General features: G+C 43.3%; 1 protein-coding gene across 1 annotated transcript in view; it reads left to right on the forward strand.

Moving 5' to 3' along the window:
* Window positions 1-14,721, forward strand: part of wwox (WW domain containing oxidoreductase) — a 131,337-nt gene that overhangs the window by 42,700 nt on the left and 73,916 nt on the right. The window contains exon 8 of the mRNA XM_006789486.3: window positions 781-1,045. Coding sequence (XP_006789549.3) covers window positions 781-1,045 — 265 coding nt within the window. The remainder of the gene's footprint in view (window positions 1-780; window positions 1,046-14,721) is intronic.

Genomic DNA, 14,721 nt, shown 5'->3' on the forward strand with positions numbered 1-14,721 from the left:
TTACTGTGGAATTGACCCAATACAGGTTTACTTTACTCTAGTACTGCATCAGATCTGGTCAAACGAGAGATCATATCCTTAATGAAATTACCTCTGAAATATCTAAGCTGCAGCTCAGAGACAGTAAACGACATGTTTGAAAACCAAAATCTCGACATTAATATCGCCGCGAGACCTCATTCAATTGTAACGAGGCACAGCTTCGGCTTGTCGTGCAAACAAGTTTTGATTTACAAAAAAAAAGGCTTTAGCGTCGAGGCAATTGATTTATTAACCTCTACTTGCTGAAGTAGTTACGAAGTTGCAGCACATGAAATGAAAAGCCTGCAGATGTTGTAATTTAGCCAAGCAAGGATGTTGCGGAAGGCGACAGTAAACAAGAGGCAGCGAGCTTGTAAAATCACAACAAGGAAACCAGGTGACATTTTGATTGGTTGTTTTCTAATGACTGGATTAATATGTAGGATGTGTTCCGCTGGTTTGGAGCCTCATCCCGCGCCTCTCACACATACGTACACACACAGACGCAATAAATACACAGTGTAGTTTTCGTGTATTGAGATTTTTGCGCGAGCGTGTAATAACACAACGAGTAGTGTAATGTTTAAGGGGCCTTGTCAAACATCTGGATTTTAACAGCTCTGTCGCAGGCAATTAAAGAACATCATGTCACGTCTTTGATTTGTATGCAGAAAGCGCCACACATCTGCCGGCGGAAAGCCTACGCGCAGGCCGAGGCAGACTCACACTGACTACTCTTAATGCAAACTATCTTTTCAGGTTCACAGACCTCCTAGACTCATGTGGCAAAGTGGACCTGGAGCTGCTGTCCCCCTCAAAGAAGGACTATTGGTCCATGCTGGCTTACAACCGCGCCAAACTCTGCAACATCCTCTTCAGCAACGAGCTCCACCGGCGGCTTTCGCCTTACGGCGTCACCTCCAACGCATTGCATCCTGGGAACATGATGTACACCTCCATACACCGGAGCTGGTGGCTGATGACCTTTCTCTTCACGTTGGTCAGACCTTTCACAAAGTCTATGGTAAGCGAGAGAAGAAGCTCGGAGAAAGTGTTATATCACCTCATGAGTGCGCAGGCCGTAGCTCAGCCTGCCCGAAGGCTCGCTGAAACGCTCGGCTGGTTAACATTTGACATTACTTTTCATCGCGCCGGAGTAATTCTGCAGCTAGTTATATTTTTCTAAATGCAAAGCCAGTCTGTGAATTTGTGACTCTCATATAGCGCTTACAGAGCCGGCGTATTTGTCTTGGCACATTTCTGGGAGAGAGGACAGGAACAGGATGGAGAGGGGTAGATCTGCTGAAGGCTCAGGGAAAGAGTCTGGGTTTAATAGATAGAGAGATATTTGTGGTTTGTTTTCCTCTTCTGCATGGCACTGTTTGTTTAACCCTGAAAGACAGTTTTCTATCCTCTCAGTACTCTATGCCAGAGAACCGCGACTATTATAGGCTGCTGTTAATGCCTAATCCCAGCCCTAGCTCCTATGCAGTTAAGTACTAAAATAAAAAAAGTTCTGTGCCTAATACATTTTTACTGAATGTGGCAGCTCTTTGTTGTCGCAGTGATTTAAGTTTCCCCGACCAATCAGTATATTTTGGATGGGTATAGTTTTGTGTGGGGTGCCATTGCAAGGCCACTGCTGTTTTACAGACACAAGCGCACAGTATAGGAGAACCTCTAGCATCTGTACCTGAGTTGTGGCTGATCTGAGAACTCCTACCCAGTTCTGGAAGGATGGCATTAAGGAAGGATTTTGAGTTTGGCTCAGCACTTTTGTGATACAGTGTCTTTTTGGGGGATTACAGTAATGAAGCTGCCCAGCACTACTTCAGCTATACACACATGCATACAGCATCCGCTGTGGCATCTGGTTGGATCATAAGATATCGGACAACTTACAGCTAAACTCCCGTGAAGGGTTTAACCTTTCCAGTGTGGCTCAGACGCCAACTGTTGTGAATGTGTAAGCATCTGCATGATTTGTATGTGTGGGAACGTTTTAATAGCACGTGTGTGTGTGCGCACGAGATGATATAAGGTGCCTGAGGTTAACGTCCTCACACGCTTTAGATATGAACGATAAAATCCAGCACCGTGATTTATTTCAGTCCATATTGTGTCCTGTGCTCTCTAAGACTTTTCAATGGATAGCAGCACTCTACCCTTTAGGCTCCATAGCCTCCTAATATATGCTTTAGTTTGACTATTACATCTTTCCATTAGCTGTTCTTCATACTTTATCAATTTAGTGTTTGCACTGAAGTGAAAATGTGATGTTGAAAGGCAGCGTGGTGGAGTTTTAGTGAAGCGTTGTTCTGATCCATCATGTTTGACAGACGCAAGGCCTCGGGCCGTCATTTGTCTCTCCGCCATTTGACATAGGATGAGAGATGAGAGGAACGGCTCCTCAGCACCTTTTTGCAAAATGCCAGGCTGAGTATTTCCTCAGTTTGACTTTTTCTGTCACAAAGCACTCTTTTGCGTCCCGTCTCTTTATTTTAGAATTAATTTTTTAATCAGTTCGTCCCGTGTTTCATTCTTAAAAGCCAAAGTTTGTCCAGCATTCCTTTTAATCCCATTATTTGGAATGCTACCCCAGTCTGGATGATACTTCTGTGTATTTTTTCATGTATCTTAAGGAATGGGTGCCTAACATTTTAGGAGCAAGCACACACAACCAATTAGCAGAGGGTTTTCTTTTTCTTTTTTTATTTTATATGTCATTAATTTAATGAAGTGTAGATGTTAGTAAATATTAAAGGACAAAGGTAAAGCTAGTAATTAAATTCTGGTGTGCTGACACAGCGATTAGCTAAAACCCATGTCTGATAAAGGCCACACGCAGACACACAGCCTTACGCACAGACTCACACAGATACACAGACGCACCCCTAAGCTGAGCATTTGCTCTTATTTAAATCTGGGCTTGATAAGGCCCCTGAAAGTGTATCCTCTTTAAAATCCCACTCCTCACTCCTTCTGCCCCCACATTAAGGGCTTAATAAAACAGTGATATTATTTCAGTTATTGGTTGCGGGGATATGAAGATGCTATCGCTTTAATTGCTTGCGTACGCTTGCGGGATCCATGGAGATTGTTCTGGGATGCAAACATAAGCAGAATGTTGACTCCAAAAAACAATCACAAAGCCCCCATGTGTGTTCTTGCGCAAATAACCAGCCCCTCATTTAAAGCACAGGTTTGATTTATATGAGCACAGGTGGGGTAAAATAGAGCTTTTCAACACGAACAGACACACACGGACAAGCACACGCATGAATTTGCAACACAGAGACGGCTGGAACACCCGGAGCTACGCGTGATCCCAAGTCATTAATCGACCGCTATTGTAAAGGTGATCAAATGTCATGTAGGGCTATATGTGCCGTGGTCGGTCATTTAATCACACCCATGTTTTCGCCCCTTATTAATTGTTTCCTGCTCTTTTATGTTATCTTTGAACTTGCACGCTTTTTTGTGTCTTTTCTCGTTGCCGTACTTTGGTCACGTCTAATCAAAACATGCGCGACTTCCTCGCTTTTGCATTCCTTGTGTTGTGGTTTGAACTTAAGAGAAAGAAACTTCTCTATTAGCAGGGAGCCCCAGCCCACTCTGCTATTGATGCACAGAGCTGATTCAATTTTGCTGAGTTGAGAAAGACATCTATAAAGAGCCATGACATTTTAATCAGCCGAACTATCTCTCACTAACATCATGTTCCCCTCCCTGTGCCTTGATCTACTTATCAGAGATTGTGCAACCAGGCCTGTAACTCCTGTTTCTTTAATTCAGCGTGTTTAGTGTGGGAGTTTTGCCTGTGTCCTTTGGTGTGATTATCAGCACCAAATGATCTGGCCTGAAGTTGTGTGTGTGTGTGTATGTGTGTGTGACAGAGAGAGAGACCTAAGAGAGAGCGAGAGAGGCAAAAAAAAAAAAATCTGCTATCAAGTGATGTAGTTAGAGCAATTTAATGCAGAAAAGTTTGATTGATGCAGATCTTGGTCGATTTATTTGATCAAACATTGTAGGATTTGTGGGTCTTTCTAGATTGTAGATGGTTTCCTTTGAATCTGAACTCTGGGCACACTTTTAAACAGCGCATAATGAATTTCAGTGACTGTTGCAGTTATTAATTTGGCTGTAACCTTTGTGAAGTTGTCACCGTCCTGTCATGCTGGATCGCTGACCCTGTGACATTTTGTTGACTGACTGATTGCTCCCTCAAGATCGGTATACCCTCAGGCTCTGAGCAGCTGGGCTCAGCCTATACCCATCAAATATATACCTTAACTATAGGCAGAGACAGTGCCGAGCTGAATGGAGACCAGTGTGTGGGCAGTGGCTCCAGTACATCATCCACTGTAATGGGTAAAGAGAAGGGAGGGGTGCTGTAGGCACAGGCCTAAGAGGCTCTACTGGTCCAATCAGACGCCTCGATTCTCCCAGAGGCCGGTTTCATCAGCGCTCACGCCTAGTCCCATGCTTCTTAGCGTTTTTGCATGATTATTTTACCCAAGATCCTGCCTCGGGCACCCAGCCACCTTTTTACATATGCACAAGCTGAACTTTTGACCAGGCACCAGCAGTCAGTGGTTCAGGCACGAGATGTGGGACTGGCGTTGCCTCCTTCTCAGCTGAGCCTTGCCTAATGTGACCAGGAGCTTCAATCCTGCAGCTTGGGGGTTAACCCAAGAGACAAATCCTGCAAGAGAGACATCACCATTACCATTTAGCAGACACACCGTAGAATGGCTGGTTGGTGGTATGTGTGAGTACAGCAGGCACTGTTACTTCGGTATCAGTTTCTCTCCTGCAGCCAGACATAAGGTCAGATGCTCCATCTCCTATCTGGTGTAGCCCAAAGAGGCGGGCAGCTTTGCTGTACACCTAGGAAGCCTGTGTGTATGTGTGTGTGCTGCTCAACCATGTGGAAAGAAAGAGGAGCAGAGGTCCCAATCTCCTCGCCCGCCCCCCCACCACCCTTCTTCACTGTGAGGTTAGATGAGCTGCCAGGCCGTTGTAATAGAGTCCTCTTGGATGATTAGGGGCTACACAGGAGGGGGTCAGCTCCAGCCTGACTGGAAACACTGTGTAGGTTTCTCTTTAGTGGGGTAGAGAGAATATTACATATTATGCCAACTGGCATGAGGTTCACACGCTCTGTCATGAGTCAGATTTCCTTTAGAGGCCATGTTTTAGACCATTTTTGAAGAACTTGATATAATCAATGTGATATTCCTACGAGACGTATCCTGCCGTGCTGCTGCACTACGTAGAGAGAGACATCAGCAGGCAGTGAGAAACAAGATGTGTTGGTGTGGCATGATAAAAGCATACAATCCTATTTGCCTGTATTGACATGTGTGTTCTGCCCAATCCTGTTACTGGGATTATTGGCCATGGAGATACCATTTCATTAAAGAAAACACACAAATGCTCAGGCACACACACACACACACACACGCACGCACAGTGGGTGCACAGAGATGGCCTGAGGCCTGGTTATGTGCTCCATTGCACAGGGAAACTGTGTAAATGGTTTATTGTGGATGAGTTGATGTGATGGAAAGCGTGTCTGGATCAATAAAGAACCAATCAAATGCTGACAGTCTGCTGCTGTATGCAGTCAGTCATTCACCCCTCATGCCTGCGCACAGTTATACAACATGAGTGTGAAGGAAGGATGAACAATATCCCTGTTGAAAACAGAAGAAGTTTAAGAAGAAAAGAAGTAATTTTTTCAACAATGAAACAAACAAAAAAAAGCTTAAGTCTGCAAAAGATTGTCACTTTTTTTTTTGCGTGCATGAGTTCTGCACCTCTTTCTAAGACGTGTTTCTGTGACTGGCTAAGATTTGTTTGTGAAGAAACATCATTTAAAGAATCAACCACATCCTCTGCTCCTCCAGCTCCAGACACCTCAGGGAGACCATTAGGACGGCTCCCCAGCTGGGGTTGTCTGAGTCGGGGCTGAGTCTGAGTTGGGGCTGGGCTAAATTACCCCAGAGCTACAGGTCAGAACCAGCTAGACCCTGACTGCCAAGGGACACTCTCTCTAATAGAAGGGATCAGAACAGGCCAAAGAGCCAGAAAGTGACCTGGCCAGAGAGACATCCTTACTCACTTACCCTCTACTCTTCCACATCGCCTCCTTCACCCTTGGTCTCTCATAGCTTTAGAGCTTCAGAGCTTTTCTCCTGTAACCCTCAGAGAGGAGCGATGTAACCTATCACCTCTTTCTCACTCATCCACTGGTACCGTTTTCCTGTTGCTGACCCTCACAACTTGACACACGCACACACACATGCACGCACCACTCCCTCCCTTCTTTGTTGTCACACAGAGCTGATGGACTATTTTTCAAATTGATTTCAAAAATGTACATAAGCAGCCGATCCCCTAGCCCAGATTACCTATTGATTTTTAATATGAAAAGCTCATTATATAAGCAGGAACTGCAACACAAAAAGCTAGCCAACCTTTGCATAAATCCTTTAATTGAATTTCCAGAGCCCGTGGTTCTACATTTTTTAATTAAATCCATTTCTTTTTTTAAGGGTTGCTGTGTAATTTGCATGCTGTGAAGTGGGTGCTGTCCCAGATAAAGTGCCATTGATCCTTATTAAGGCTCACCTCTGGGCTCGCTGAAAACCAACCGCAGAAATTAAATGTGCTCATGGTGCATACACTTATTGCCCGCATGATAGGATTAGAGGCGGAGAGAGAGAGCGAGAGAGAGAGAGGAGTAGTGATGGGGCAAGAGGTGGTGCAGGAGGAGGGGGTGGGGGGGCGTTATTATTAATAGTTGTTCATATTAATGTAATATTTCACCTGTCCTTCTGTGGGATGAGATTGTGAGGATGCTGTTTGTACTGTAAATACAGCTCTGTTTAGGTTTCGTTCTGGTTTCTTTTCAAACGTACTCGGGCCCGGCGGTCTCTGCCTGGGGTCGCTGTGAGTTCACCTGCTCTCCAGATTGAAGCAAAAAAATCTGCTTCTCTTTGTCTAACAAATACACGCATTGCAAACATGCACGTTTTGTTTTTATTTATTTTGTTTAAAAAAAATGAAGCGAGGATGTGAGCATGTTTTAATTGAATCAAGGATCATATCGCTCATTGATGCTTATTTAGAAGTAGAGGGCGTTCGACTAACTTTATAGGGATTAAATGATGCTTAATTTTCTTGTCTTTACCCCACTTAACATGTGTGCAGAGGTGCAGGTGTGAGATGTTTTTTTCTTTTTTAAATACTGCATTTGTTCTGTGTGGTAGCTGGTAAGGCAGGCCTCCCCTTTCTTGTCTTCCCGTGCTGCTGTATGCAGACGGTGGAGTAAATCAATAGGGATTAACCTGTGACCTCAGTCACATACTTATAGCCCAGTCCTCGCTGCTCACACATCTCTCATCAGTTTCACTTAAACACTGCACCTCACTCAATAAGGCACCACGCGCTAATTCATTTCAAAGATGGAGAGACCTCTCTTTTGCGATAATCACACACAACACACACTCACACTCAAACACATATGCACATACTAAAAAGCTAAAGCACATGACCGAATAAACAAAAAAAAACAAAACAAAAGCTAATCTAACAGGATGCAGCAAAGAAGAGTTTTGGATGACTAATACATCACATTAAAATATATCTTTTTGATGTTTTCTATATGTATGCTGCATGTGCAATGAGGTAAAGGCTTCAGCTCATTATTATTTCTTTCATTATTGGGGAATCTGATGATTATCCTTAAATCAACCGCATAGTCATATGGTCTATGAAATGGGAAAAATGTAAATAAATAAAAGACTGAGATAAATGTGATGTCTTCAAATGTTTTGTGTTCTCCAGTCATCCGAAAAAAAAAATTGCTATCTGGGAAGAAAGCCATGAAATATTCACGCTGAAGATTGAGCGACTGCTTGCTGTTAACTTAACTGATTTAGATATTTTCTAATTAGTTTTCTGCTATTTTGATTGATCAGCTGGTAAATATTATTTGAAAAAAATCAAAATATGATGTAAAAAAAAAATGGAAAAGGAAAAAAGTTAAGTTCAACTTGATTTGTATTAAAATTTTAAGTTAGAACCACAACAAGGAATTTGCCTGGAAACAGCTGAGAATTTAAATGAAACTGTTTTATTAAATCTTTGGGTGAACTGACTCTTTAAATCCTGGGTCTGCTGTTTTTCCTTAAAATATAGACAGCTGTAAGAAAGGTGGACGGGGCTCACAGTGACTTAGTTCACTCTGTTAAATGTCCTTGAACGCCGTGGATATCCGGCATGTCTGACTTTGTTTTTTGTACAGCTACATACCTTCACACTCTTCTTTTCTCCGTCTTCCTCTTGAAACATTGACACCGTCTGACTGATTGGTCTGATGTCTGTCTGTCTGTCTGTCTGTGACAATGTGCGTGTTTGTGTGGCATGCATGTGTGCGCGTGTTGAGTGGTGCAGTGTCAGCAGTATGTGGTGCGAGTATTGACCCAGACCTGTCCTCTGCTCTGACTGGCTCTTGTCCCTAAGTTGTCATCTCTCTCTCTCTCTCTTGCATTCTCTTTCTTCCTGTCTGCCTTTTTGTTCTTTTCATAGTGGATCCCTTCATGGTTGATCTCCTCATGCATTGATCAGTGTTTTGTCACCTTTTTAGTCACTGCATTCAGTGCACCGACTAGTGTCAAGCAGGCTAATATGCTATAAATGAGAGGTGTGGAAGATCGGGTAAAACACAGAAGGGAGGAGCCTTTCTTCCGTGTCAGTCTTTTAGTTATTTTTTTCACTGTTTCGAGTGTGGTCTCATTTTTTGCCCTCTTTTTCTGTGCAGAGCAGAAACAAACAGTATCTACTCACTCAGGTGTGTGAGGTGCTGGCCAAAAACGGGAGCTCTGATTTCCCCCAGATCATATCATAATCCACTCAGTCAGACTAACACAGCTCGGTTCCTTTTTTGTCCAAAACCAACCAACCATACATATTGACACTCGCACACGTATAGAGCACATCCTAAATGCCTGTGGTTGGACGCCCTCCTCTCCCACCGTCGCCGCCACCACACACACCGAGGTTAGACCACTCTATATGCTATTGATTGCACTGCTGTTGCATGTTGCGCTCAATCACGAGTTCCATGCGTCTACCGTTGTCCTCTCCCACCTGGCCCATTAGATTAGGCTAATGCATTCAACCATTGATTAATCATTACAGTCAGACCTGATCAGCCAATCGCCTACCTGGTTTGACTCTACTTGACCCGTGGACCCTAGCTCTCGTGTCATGTGGCCGGCTCTAACGCGTTAAAAGCACATGCAGCTCACAGCTCCATCTGATATGTATTATGTCAGGGTTATGGGAGGCGCGATTCAGATGGGTTCACTACCTGTATCACATTCAATACTGCGCATTTCCATGCATTTCCTAATCACATGCAACAGAGAGCTATAGATTGTATCATCGAGCACGTTACTGTTGGAACGCTGATCTCAAAAGTTAACATGAATGAGCTTGAAACAGTGCAAGCAAGTGTGAAAACACTCCTCAGTCCCTCTTTGCACTGCTACAACAGGTCTAACTATTGGTTTCTCTGGTGATATCATGCTGTTGCTGAGGGAATCACAAGCAGGCTTCCGTAGATTGGGCTTTTCCAGCGCGTTGCACAGTGGTGCTGTTGGTTTGGGACCTGGAGAGTTTGGAGGCAGCGTCAATGCCTTGGGCTCTTTGTCGTTTTCCTCGAGCCCTTCCTCAACAGCTTTTGCAGGGCAGGTGTTGTGTTTGGGGAGGCTGCTGCTGTAGTAAGGGAGTACTGCTGCCTCGAGGGGAGGGGGGGAAGTGGGGTTGTCGGGTCTGCTATGATGTGCAGTTTGCTGCACTGTGTCAAAGTAAAATCCATATGAATGCTCGAGTCCTGGGATTTCTCATCAAGAACTAGAGGGACAGGTTTACTTGCCGTCACTCGTCAGTGGGTTTAATGTTGTAGCTGCTTAGTATACTCCTCCTTAACCGCTGAACATGTGTACTCTTTAGTTCGGTCTTATAGTTTACTGTCTGTGGCATGCTGTTTTATACAGCTCTGACAGCTACTAGAGACGCAAGTTATGCTGAAAACGAAGCTTTTTACACACAAAACAAATGATTAGTAAATAAAATGTGATAAATTGCCAGGATGAAATTGCTCAGCAGCATTCAGGTGGTTAAAGAGCACCCCGCTGATTTAGCATTGTACCTCTACAATATTTAAAGACCCACAGTAAAGACTCCCTTGGTGCCTATATTACCCAAAAAGAGTTTGCTCAGATGTACGGATGTTTTTGCTCTCTTTGTTAATGTGGCCATGGGTCGCTAGGTTTAAAAGCAGACGAAGAGTGTTAGCATCTTTCCAAAACCTACACTTCATTCCCAACTGTTGAAACATCCACTAATATAAAATATAAAATCATAACCCTGACAGGCACACTTCTGCTGCACGTTGAGCACTTTTGAGACAGTATGGTGAGTAAATCTTTAAATACTTTATTTTCAGTGTTTCAACTCTTACCTTACTTTGCGCACACTTCTCCCACCTCGTTTAGGTGTGACCAAGCCACACTTTGCAAATGCACACACAGTAAACTAAAATGAGAAATTCTCTCTGTTGGCTCTATGCAGCCATCAGTTATTATTCTTTCACCTTGGCAAGTTGTTTGTAAGTAATCATACACTAAGTCCTCCTCTTTTTTTCCACTCCCTTCCTCCTGTTTTGTGCTGTTTTCCTTCTTCCACACCCCTGTCTACAGTATTGAGTCAGTCAGTGAGGAATAGCTGTTTTAGGGACAGCCCTATTGATGTGTGTGTGTGTGTGCGTGCGTGCCTGTGCGTGTGGGATGTGAAGCACCGGGCTGAGTGATCGGGGATAGATGTCCTTATTGGATATGAGCTGGCTACTCCGTGGTTCTGCATTAAATTTGTATTGAATAGGAAATTAATGAATGGATAACTTTATTGATGTTTTGGTATTGAACATATAAACAAAATGTTCTTTTGAAGCATTGTGTGAGCGCTGCACCCCAGGGGGGGAGGGAGTGGTCCCAGTTGTGCTTAAGAAAGAATAAGTCCATGTTAAGTCCATAGTGCATTGGAAAAGAGAGCAGATAGATCAATGGGAGCTTGCTGCTTGAGACACACTTTAATTGTGTTGTTTTCTTTCAGATTTCTGTCCTCCCACATCCATCTCAGTGCAGCGGTGACAGATTTGATATGTATTGCAGTCAGTGTCATGAAGACAGATATGAATTTATTGAACATTTTCAAAAAGGGATTTGTTCAGCTTTTATTTGTAAACCCATATGGACTAAAAGGGGGATGTAGTTATAGTGGAGTGTTTGTCAAACGGACTGTTTCTTTATGTTTTCTGTAACTTTTTTTCTTTTTTGGTAAGTGCTCCGTAGCTCGAATCAATGCTCTGCTGCCGCAATCAAACACGTACAACTTCCTCAAAGTGGAGTCGGACTGATTCTTTCCCAGCGAGTTGGATGGGAACAGATCAAAGAGATGAGAGATGGCGAGTGGAGGAAACTTGTTTAATTAAAATGAAGTGATGAAGGGGGGGGCGGGGGATAGAGGGATGTTCTTTGATGCGTGCTCTGGATGCACCGTATACGTTATTCAGTTATATTACTCACGATTTTTGTTTAAGAGGTTCCAGCTGAGGGTGGGACGGTAGGAGGTGTTGCAGACGCAGGGAAAGAGGGAAGGAAGGGGCGAGCTTGATGAAGTTTCTGATTATCCAGCCTCCTCTGGCACAGGGAAGAATTACTGAATGCCATTTGGGTCAGTGCTCTTTATGGAACTACATTTATGAAATACATCTCTCCCCCTCTTTCTTTCACTCTTTCCACCTCTCCCTTTTTGTAACTCTCCCTTCCTCCCTCCCTCACTTCTAATTGGCGATGCAATAAAGGTGTGTGGGGTCAGTGGTTCTTCAAGGTGAGACTGCATGTGTGTCTCTCTCTCTTTCTCTGGTGTTCTTCTCCAGACACACAGGCAAGCGGCAGTCGTTCCTGCCGCTCCAACCTCACATTTTCTGCCGTGCTCACAGAAACCAAAGGCCTAAATCCACCGTCTGCACCTTAAATAACTTAACTAATGCCGCGCCATCTTTTCTCTGTAATAAATGGCCCTATCATTGGAGAGCTCCGTGCTTACCGCCCTGCCCTCCTCTCTCAGCTCTGCTCTGCGTCCTTGTGCCAGCCTGGTAAGCCAGAGGGCACGCTGTGGGTGGATCAGAGACAGCTTCTCTGCCAACACACCCAGTGGGAGAGACCCTGCCAAGGGTGCCAAGGCCTCAAGAGAGGGAAAAAGGGGAAGATGAGAAGGTTTGATTTTGGAGGAGATGATTGAAGCGAATGGGGGAAGAAATGAGGTAAAAAAAAAAAGAAGCAAGAAACAGAACGACTGGTGGTGTGAAGTTTGACGGAGAATATGCAGGATATGCATCACAGAGGGATAACATAATAACTTTTTTGTTTTGAGGTCCTCACCATACTTGTGTATTTATTTGCTTTAAAGGTCCCAAACTATTGCAACGCCACAAGTTCCACACAGGCTCTTTGTGAAGATTGCACTGACCCAGTACCATTTTAGGCCAGTAGGGGTCATTGTAGTTCAACTGACTGAGCAGAGAAGTCTGATCTGTGATTGTTACATCTGCGGTTCATTTGCAAACGCAACTCTGCTGTCATGGGCTCTCATGCACATTTATTAAACAACACATATATATTTATATTGTGCTGCACTTTCCGATAATAATCGGATGCCTTTTACTTCCGGTAATCTTTGCAGGTGATCTGGGGTCAGTACTGTTACTACTGACAGAGAGCTCAGTGCCTGTTTACCTGAAAGTACCCGAAATGAGGCATGCACCCCAAAAAAACCAAGACACCACCTTCTGCTTCGCATGCCGATGCAGCCTAATTGATTCAGCACTTGAGCTGGTAATTTAATGTCCAGGATGAGGAAGCCTCTGTGAAGTCTTTGCCTGCAGGTATTGTTGGAGACACCAGTGTTGAGAAATAATTGCAGAGTCACTTGTTTTCTTTCACCAGGGCTAAGAGGAAACAAAAATCCTAGTTTCTGTCTGCACGCAAACGAATATTTCTTAAAGTAAATTACACAGTTCTGCCTGAAGATAGTGTCTGAATGTAAAGACAATAGAAGTGACTTGTAATGCTGAAAATTTGAAGGTGTAATAACATATAAACTCTGTTTTTGACCAATCTAAACTCTTGGTATCCACCCTTAATTTATGTATACAAATTAAGCATGCCACTGCTGCCATTGACCTCCAGTAGATGAATATTAGATGAAGCAGCAGCCAATATTTGAATAGCTGAGTTCAGGACGGCAACGATTTTAATGGCAGCAAGCAGCCATTAACAGTATATCTGAAAATAGACAGAGTATTTTTCCATAGATCATTAATGACGGAAAATCTATCTCTCTTTCCTTCCCCCCATCATTCAATATATATCTCTCCTTTCCTCTCTTCGTATTTTTCTACCTTTACTATATTTCACCCATGTCATTCTGTATTTGTGCCGAGCTCGAGCTCATTCCTGCTTCCAACAGCGAGAGAGAGAGAAAGAGAGGCCTTTCAGAGCTTCCTATTAAAATGCACCAGATATTGGAATAGAGGCTGCTAATGTCTGTTTAGTATATAATCCACGTTCCCTCCTCCCATATTCCTTGTTATTCTAGTTTAGTGCTGTAATCAAGCAGGGCTTGCCAATAAAGTTTATTGTACGGAGCTAAGTGTCAATATCACACACACACCCAGGGCAGAGAGGTCCCTTTAATTAGAAAAGGAGAGAGAAGAGGCTGTGTGTGTGTGTGTGTGTGTGTGTGTGTCTGTGAATACCTGTGCATGTGTATGCGTGCATTTATTTGTATGTTCAGATTTCTTTGTTGATTTTAGCCATCATAGACTATAAATGGCATTCAGCGTTAACAGCAGGCCCGTTCTTTTAAAATGTATGGAGGAAAAAAACCAAAACAAAAAATATGACGCTGGAAAAAAAGAAAAGAAAAAAAAAGAAAATCATAAATGTGACACCAACTTTAAAAATTTCACTGCTTTTATGAACAAATCAATTCTAGCTTTACATGACTATTGAGCCTAGATGTTTTGAATCTATGTCAACGCTGAACAAACAATAATCCCCGCTATATGAAGTATTGATTAGACCTGCTCCCTCTCTGTGTGGCTTTATTAAAGGTACAGTTGTTTAGGTCTTTATGATGATGGTATAACCTGATGGGAGAAAACTTTCACAACTACAGTGGGCTACCTCCAGATGACAAAATAAAAAGAAAAGACACTCTTTTTGCAGATGAGCAACTCTGGCTTTAATCGTTTCTCCACTGCGACAATAAAAATGTTGACATTTTCAGCCTGCGTGTAATCCAGAGTAATGTTTTCTCCGATTGGAAGCCTCTTTCATTTTTCTCTCTGGCTTGATTTTTTTCTTTCTCCACTCGTCTCCTCCTCCTATTAGGCCACTTACAAACAGCCTGGTTAATATGTAGAATGATATTACTGATACGAATTCTTTGATAGAAGATAATTTGAGCGAGGGCAAAAATTGAAAACGCCTCCCACTCCTAAACACAGTGTCCCGCGGTGGTGAGGGGTGGGCTCGTGGCTTCAATCAAATAATAAAACAC

This window comes from Neolamprologus brichardi, chromosome 7, assembly GCF_056152115.1.
Source record: "Neolamprologus brichardi isolate AB-2024 chromosome 7, ASM5615211v1, whole genome shotgun sequence".
NCBI lineage: Eukaryota > Metazoa > Chordata > Actinopteri > Cichliformes > Cichlidae > Neolamprologus > Neolamprologus brichardi.